Here is an 8,733-nt window from a genome sequence, read left to right on the forward strand (position 1 = left end):
TGGCAGTTTCGTAAATATTCCGCATCATCAATTGGAAAAATCTGTATGAAGACCAGACTAATTATCTCAGTTGCCCTTGAAAACGATTTTGAGCCAGAAGCGTTTCAGGATAAGAAAATAAAGGAAGCTGCAAGAAAATTATCAAGTATTCTACTGCAATAGGAAGAAATATATCTGAAAACTAATCACCTCATTGTTCTTGAAAATAGTTGAGCCGAAAAGTTTATGATAAGAACAGAAGATAAAGGAAGTTACAAGAAGCCATCAAGACTCAGGATGTATTAGGTAATGAGAGCATGAGTGGACGATGCACCCACACAAAGCCATTATAATTTCACCGGCAGACAAAATACCAAGCCACAGACACGTCCCGTCCCAGTCTTTGTGGCGAGACAACTCAACATGTGGACGCACTCGCGCTCTTCCCAATGACTTTCGCCCGCGTCAGACCTTCCTCGTGCTGTTACCCTCCGTTCGGCGTGGCCAGGCGAGCGAAAACTTGTGAGTGTATGATGCTGAGGGTTTGTGCTGACCTGCTGTGTGCTGACGGGGAGCGATAGTCTCAAAACATGAGGGTGTGATGGATATAGACTCATGATTCCCGCTTCTTCCTCCGTTTGGCGAGATGTAGTACAATCGAGAGAGTAACAGAAGTAAGGAGGGCTAGTGAGAAATATGAAAGAGTGTGAAATAGGGAAGGATTGTGAAGAAAAGGAGTGAAGGTGGATCAGGCGGAAGGATAGAGGGACGAGGTAGATGAGGGAAGGAGGGATGTGGAGGAAAGTGGTGAAGTTAGGAGAAATTAAGATGTGATTAGAAGTAGGGAGAGTTATGGAGTGGAGTAGTGTGGAGGAAAGTAGTAGTCTTGAGGAGGAACAATGTATAGAAAAAGGAGCAATGTGATTGATTATCTTATTACTATTACTTCTATGACTAGGCTTCTCTCTCTCTCTCTCTCTCTCTCTCTCTCTCTCTCTCTCACGGAAGGGGGAGCGTGTCTGGTAGTGTTTATCATTACTACGCGGAAGGGTGCTTGGTAAGGAGTTTGGATGATTATTAATTCAGTCTTTTCGTGGATCTACTTTACGGCAAAGTTTGGTTGGCTTGGATTAATGTATTGGCACACAAACCTAGCAGCCTCTTTAAAGAATAACGTCTAGATTATTAGGGAACGATTATATTATTAAATGATGATTAGGCTAGCATTACGTATGCTCTACAATGCCAACATGCCAGCCATACAGCGCAGATCTTCGTTGTATGATACATTGACTAACACCCTCAAAGCACGCCCTCTTCCTTCTCGCGATCTCCTCCACTCGTTCACTGTTGGTGATAGAAATATTGGGAGAAATTCAATAAATGTACAATGAAATATGATATTCAGTCGAATAGGGAATGTGGATGTGTTGAAATCTAATCGACAAAAGAAGTCCTGTATTTCTTTATTCATAACTGTCTTCATGGAGCACCGCTCCTTGATACCCTCCACGATTAGTCTTGTCCTCAACAGTCAGTTGAAGTTGTAAATTCATGTAACTTTCAGAAAGCTTTGAAGAAATTCATGGACTCTAGCGCTCAGGGCGATTGATAATAATAGAAAACATTAATAGTACCAATTTATCTTTAGTTTTAAGACAAAATGTGCAAATAAAGGTATTAGGTCTAAAATAAATAAATAAAAATAAATAAATAAATAAATAAAAATAAATAAATAAAAAATAAAATAGCTATTCGGTCCTAAATAATTGTTATATAGGTGTTCAATGTATAACAAAACAAAATGATAAGTAAAACCTGTGAGACGCGAGTTGTGTCAGAATTACTTGACAGGTGAATGATAATTATAATCAGTATTAAGATTATTATTTAGAATTATTACAAATTGATACTCCCGTCATGGAGAGGACTTGGCACCAGAACGTTACTGCTGGTAAAAGTTATAACAAAGCAGATAAGGTATTGGTAGCAAATGAATTAAGACCTTCCCTGCTAGAAAGAAATTGTTTCGAATAATTTTGACGCTGGAACTGGTTAAAAAACAACCGAGGTGAGACACGGGAGAGAGCGGGGAGAGGCACGCCAGCCCTCGTACTGGACAGAGTAAACACTTGTACCAGATGCAGGGAATTAAGTCCAATCTGTGTCTCAGCCATGTCTCAACAGAATATCGTAACAGTTTGGTCAAATAATTGAGGTGTTAGGATGAGGAACGGTGTGGCATGCATCGCGTCAGTTCCTTGTCGTTACGAGGCGTGACCACCACAGCTAAGGTACACATTTCCAGAAAGGTTATACCGCGCCTGCAGTGGTTTACATTTTAGTTCCGAGTGACTCAGTGAATAATGCCTCGTTATTTATTTATTTTTTTATTCAAAGTGGGAAACTTTAGGTGAAACTAGCAGGAACATTGAACGTTGCTGCCACACAACAAGAACAAAAAGAACATCGGTGAACCAGTGAGTACTAATCATTTTCAAGCCATGTCAACCCAGACATTGATTGTGGAGACAACTGTCACTCCCGCTTCCTTCATCTTCCTCTTGACACATGTGACCTTTGGTGTCTAGCATATCTAACTTACCGTTCTTGCCATCACTCACTCCCAAGATGATATTTTCCACAATTAGACGGGTTGAATCTAATATGCTACAGTAATAATACATTAGTTTGTAATACTTTAAATCTGTTTAAATTAATTACGAGACACAAATTTTGTACTCACCCCTGAGACGAGTTGGTCCTCCTATGCCCCTTCAGCCGCCGCAAGCAAAAATAAATAAATAAAAGTAAATACGAGAGTTTTACAGTTGTCAGTGAATTTTAAATTGCTTTTTATCCCAGAAATTCCGTTTATTGATGAAAAATATTATAATTATCCCATCAAGGATCACCTGGCAAGGTTTGTGTATTTGATAAGAATTAACTGAATTGTTGAGTACTCCTTGAAACATTAAGATTATTATTACCACCACCACCGCCGCTGCTGCCACCGCCGCCGCCGCCACCGCCGCCGCCACAGTAATATATTCTTGTACTCGCGACGGCAATTAATCACGAAGGCAAGAGCGGCGATCAATCATGCGCTTCTTCACTAATTTCAGGCGTGACTTATTAAAAAAATCCTAATGAGGGGCGACAGGCGGGAAGGCTAACAGCGGGAGGAGGAGCGGGAGGAAGAGAAGAAGGAGGAGGAGGAGGAGGAGGGAGGTGGGGAGGTTAGTCAGTGTATCATGTTAAGAAAAGAGAAGGAGGTGGATGAGGAAGAGATGGAGGAGGTTAAGTTAGAAAAAAAAAAAAAAGAAGATAGGAGGGAGATGAGGAGGTGAAGGCAAGGGTAGGAGAAGAGGTGGAGTAGATTAGGTTAGAAGAGGAGGAGGTGAGTGAGGATGAAGAAGCATGGGAGACTAAGTTATGAAAAGAAGAGGAGGAAGAAGAGAAAGAGGAGAAAGTGCAGAAGATGGAGGAGGCTAGGTTAGGGAAAGTGGAGGAGGAAGAAGGTAGGGAGGTTTAAGTTAGTGGAAAGAGGAAGAGGATGTGAATGATGAAGAAACGGGAAAGGTTAGATTTGAAGAAGAAATAAAAGAGTAAATAAAGTAAATAAATAAGTAAAACCGCATTCATATGATAGTGAAGGGAAGCACAGGGAGCATCACTTTCACCACAAGAAGTGCATCACAACCAAACTAACAGTGAAACAAATAGTGAAATTAAAAACAAACGCAACATTTTAACGCAGTCTCTACTTTAAGTCACCCGTTTTCTGTGAAAGGGGAATGGCAGCGAGAACGCCTCCTCTCTGTGTCTCCTCCTCCTCCTCCTCCTCCTGTATCTCCTCCCTCCCTCCCTCCTCCTCCTCCTCCACCACCTCCATCTTGACGCTGGGCGGGGCGCTTACCTGCCGGCCCACCTGAGCGCGGCCAGGTAACGCTAATGAACGCAGGTAAAGTCTCCTCCTCCTCCTCCTCCTCCTCCTCCTCCTCCTCCTCCTCCATTTCTCAAAACACGTATCTGCTGTTTGAGTGATTCATTATTTGTCTGAATGATATTGGTCAAGAGATACAGAAAAATTAGAAACTGTATGTATGTAAAATCTATTATCGTGTTTTCCCTCCAAACAAATATTGCCCACCATTCCTTCCGCCCCCCCTCCCTTCCCCCTCCTGAAAAAAAAAATATATATAGCCTGTAATATTGTAGCTGTTCTCCTACGACAGAAAATGAAAGAAAGTATACATATATTGGAGCTTCCTCACGAAAAATGTATGTATGTATTGTAGCTACGTATACATATACATATATTCCAGCTTCCTCTCCCCTCCCCCCTCCAAAAAAAAAAAAATGTATATATTGCAACTCCCACCAAAAGTAAATATGCTGCAGCTCTCCGCAAAATTTATATAATGAAGCTCTCCCTTTTCTCTCCTTCGTCCTAAAAATGTATATATTGACACCCCACAAAAAAAAAAAAAAAATATCCCCCCTTTAAAAAAAATACTATCCTCTTAAAAAGAAGAAAAAAAAGGTATAAATCACCGTTACCCTTCCTTCTCCTTAATAATACTTAAATTACAAAAGGTTCCAATATAGTTCCCTGGCCAGTTTAGTTCAACTTCGGTGTTTCAATATTCCCATCCCGTCTTCCTCTCCTGTAACATATAGAACACTATTAACTTTGCTATGAATGAATGAAACGTGTTGAAAGTTCAGAGCATGACCTCAAAAGACGCAGTTGACGGCAAAGTTAATAATGGCGTAGTTTAAACCTTACGTTGTTGTGTTTTGCCTCTGTAACTCGTCTATAAAATAACATTAACCCTTTGGCTGCTATGAATGAACGTGTTGAAGTTAAGCACATGATTTCAAACGATGTATTTGAAAGCATAGTGAATAATGGAGTAGTTTGTTGGGTTTTGCCTTTATAAGTTGTCTATAGAATAATATTAACCCTTTGACCGTTGAATGAAATATGTTGTAAGTTCAAGACATAACTTGAAAGAGCACAGTTGACAGCAAAGGGAGTGAATGAGGGACTGGTATAAATATCTTACTGTCTACCATTGTTTCGGCCCCGTAAGCTGTCTAAGGTTTCCCAAATGAAGTGAAAAGTGCGCCATTAGCAGCTGCAGGGTTAATTAAATAGAGGCACCTAGAAAATAAATAATAAAGCGTAATTGTTCGCCTGTTTTGATTCATCTATTCAATTTGTTTTTTCTTTTATATATTTTTTGCTTGGGGAAGGATGAGGCCGAGTATTGCGTGGACTTTTTCTTTTTCTTTTTTCTTAATTAATTTTTATCTACTTGGTCGGTCTTCCTGATACATTAAAAAAGATAGTGTGGAAATAAAAGTAGATGGATCGATTTTCATATACCGAAGTTCTATTAGAGTTTAAGATTATTTTGGGGAAGATTTTTCGTTGTTATTTTTTTTAAAGTTTCCTCATTTGTTTTTTAGGTTCAAGCTATTCTATTATTCTTGGTTAGTGTTCATCTATACGGAATATTCCTTTGTTTACTACTACTACTACTACTACTACTTTTCCTTATCTAATACCTATGCTAATGGTTGTACAGTTAGGAGTCTTTGTATATTTATATTTCATTACAGCTTAGGGTCACATATTTTCTCTTTGTTTACTTTTCTCTTTATGTTCTTTTCACACTGTTATCAGCAATGGCCTTTTTTGGGAGAGAGAATTAGCTTTTCTCCCTTTCTTTTCCTGGATTCGATTTTGTCCTTTGTCCGCCTCTCTCGTGCATAAACAAAAGGAAAAGTTTCATTTTTTTATTTAACTATTATATTCCTGTAGTTATATTTTATCTATTTTTTGTTTCCTTGTTTATCATCAGCGTGGTGTCTGGTATTCCCATCCGCCCTTGTCTGTTTGTTGTGCGTGTGGGCGGAGGGAGAGGTGGGGAGGCAGGTAATGGAAGGAGAGGCGAGAGAGGACGGGAGGGAGAGGAGGAAGAGGATCAGGTGGGTCTGTCTCTCTCTCCCTCCCTCTCACTCCCTCTCTCCCGCGCGCTGGCCTGCTATTGGCTGATCGCGGGACCTACCTGCTGGCTGGCCTCGCCTTGCTTCCCTCCACCCCTCTCGCGCTCGCTCTTTCTCTCTCTCTCTCCTTCCCTCACTCTCTCTCTCCCCTCTTTCTCTCCCTCTCTTGTTAGCACATCGGCCCTCTGCCATCTCCCATTTACTCTGTTGGTGTGTGCATGTGTGCGCGCGCGTGTCTGTGTGTGTGCTTGTGTGTGTGTGTGTATGTGTGTGTGCGTGCGCGTGTGTATGTGAGTGTGTAGGTCGTACGTTTGGAAGCGTGGGTTCGCCTGTCCCTCCGTAATGAGATGAGGGCAGAACCTCTTTACAGTGACCACCTCCCCTCACTGCACCCACCTCGCCCACGCCCCGCGGAATGTGGCCCTGGCAGGGAGGGTGTCTGCTGGCCAAGGCGTGTGTGGCGGGATGGATGGGGGCAGGGTGGCGGGGTGGGGCGGGGCATGGGCGGGTCACGGGGGATGCATCCCTGCAGAAGACATCCCGTGCAGGGCCGCGGCCTTGGCGGCGGCGGCGGCGGCGGCGACACCTGCGGGAGATGCCAGAGACTCAAAGACTGGGCGGGAGACTCACGAGGCTGAGTCTTAAAGCCGTGCCGCGCCTGGCAAACTTTTCCCTTTTTTAATAAAGGCGGCGAGGCTGTTGGGGTGAGGGAGGAGGGGTGAGGGAGTCCCGGCGGTCCGACAACCCTGGCCCGGGGACCACTAACTTCCCGCCCCGCTGGCCCGCTTTGTGGCACTAATGGATGGCTGCCAGGTTGCCGCACGCTCACGCCTTCCCTCCTGCACCGCGCCTCCTTCTCCTCCTCCTGCGCCTCTTGAAATAACTTGGATTAATCGTATTAGTTGGTGATTTGCGGGCAACATTTGGCACATGTGCAGCCTGGGGCGGGAGGCGCGGGAGGCGCGGCGGCCAGGTATCTGTGCCGCACACTTGGGATGCTCCTGCTCCCCTGCTCCCCCTCCGGCCCTCGCCCTCCCTCCCGCAGCTCCGGCGCAGTGCTGCCATCTGTGGGCGGCGGCGGGAACCCGGGCCATCAACACACAGTGAAGCGACGTCACCTCCAGCACCAGCATGCCGTCCCTGCCCTGCCTGGAGCCCCGGGGCTGTAAAGGGGCTGCCTTGCGTGTGCCCGTCACGCCCTGAGTGGCGGCGTACTGCTCACCTGACGCGACGGCGGTCAGCTGATGGAAAGGTGTGGCGTGACACCTCCAGCGGCAGGTGGGGGGGGTCAGCCCTGCGAGGTGGTGTTCACATCAGCCAATCAGGGACGCAGCGCGGCAGCCAATCACCGCGTGGCCGAGTGTTTATGGTGTAATCTCATGTCACTGCTCGTCAAACTGGACCGTCGAGTTCTGAGCGAGTGCAGCGCCTCAGCCTCGTGTTGTGCCCGGCGGCTACTGCCACAGTGACCCGCGTGCCGTGCTGTGCCGTGCCGTGCTGTGCCGTGCCCGACGAACGAAGCAGTGGCGGGAGAGAGGACGCTGAAGGAGGTGGCGGCGGAGTGGCGGCGGCGGGGGTGAGGTGATGAGGCCAGTTGGCGGCCCAGTTGAGGAGGTGTCATCAAGGAGGGGCGGTGGTGGGGGAGCCTAGAGCCGCGAGCCTGCTAATGCCGTAAACCCCGCGTCCTTCCAAGGATTCCCGCCCGTGCGTCACCTGCTAGGATGGCCGAGAATCCTGCACGGCCCGCCCCCAGCAGCTCCGCCAGACGCAAGCAGGCAAACCCTCGCCGCAAACAAGGTAACAATGTATCATCCTTCCTTGTCTTCCTCCTGCTGCTGCTGCTCTTCCTTGTCTCACCTGCCGGTAGTGCGTCTGTCTCACCTTGTCCGTGCGTCAGCCGAGCCCCGTCAGCAGTCCTTGTGTCAGGCCGCGCTGAGTGAAGCTGACCTGGACTGTGATGAACGTTGCTTTCTGAACGATGACACGCGCCGACACCACCACCACCGCCACCGTCACGAGGGGAAACGCTAACAAAAAGGGGACGTAGGGGCGAGACGTGGGCGTACCTGACGTACCTGACGTGTAGTTCCGTACCGATGCTCACCTGGGCACGTATTGATCCTGGGAGAGAGGGAGAGGGAGTGAGAGGAGCAAGCAAACCGAGCGATGAGAAATGAGAGGCAGCCATTCTGGGCGGTAAATTCGGGCTGGCGTGTGAGGCTCCTCCCTCTCTCTCCACTCTCCCTCCTCTCCCTCTCACCTTTCCACCCACCCACCCACTCTCTCTCTCTCTCTCTCTCTCTCTCTCTCTCTCTCTCTCTCTCTCTCTCTCTCTCTCTGTGACATCTCGCCTCTGTCGCTTAAGTTGGTTATTGGAAGTTGAGTTTTGCCTTGTCTGTGTGTGAGAGAGAGAGAGAGAGAGAGAGAGAGAGAGAGAGAGAGAGAGAGAGAGAGAGAGAGAGAGAGAGAGAGAGAGAGAGAGAGAGAAAGTAAAGAGAGGAGGTAGGTAAGCGTAGCGCGGGCCTGTGGCTGGAGGAGGAGGAGGAGGAGGAGGAGGAGGAGGTAAAGAGAGGTGTGTGAGAGAATCTGGCACCGTCAACCCCCCACCTCCCCTCACTCTTCTCTTCCACTCCCCTCACTCACTATCCTAACTCTAAAGCCCTCCTCCTCCTCCTCCTCCTCCTCCTCCTTTACTCTGTCTCCATATCCTTCCCCTCTTGTTTCTCCTCCTCGTCC

At 46.8% G+C, this 8,733-nt stretch overlaps 1 protein-coding gene across 1 annotated transcript in view; it reads left to right on the top strand.

The window, feature by feature from the left end:
• Positions 1-7,718: 7,718 nt before the first annotated feature.
• Positions 7,719-8,733, top strand: part of LOC135116086 (zinc finger and BTB domain-containing protein 47-like) — a 7,158-nt gene continuing 6,143 nt past the window's right edge. The window contains exon 1 of the mRNA XM_064033295.1: positions 7,719-7,794. Within this exon, the coding sequence (XP_063889365.1) occupies positions 7,719-7,794 (76 nt within the window). The remainder of the gene's footprint in view (positions 7,795-8,733) is intronic.

The sequence above is a fragment of the Scylla paramamosain genome, chromosome 30 (assembly GCF_035594125.1).
Source record: "Scylla paramamosain isolate STU-SP2022 chromosome 30, ASM3559412v1, whole genome shotgun sequence".
Taxonomy (NCBI): domain Eukaryota; kingdom Metazoa; phylum Arthropoda; class Malacostraca; order Decapoda; family Portunidae; genus Scylla; species Scylla paramamosain.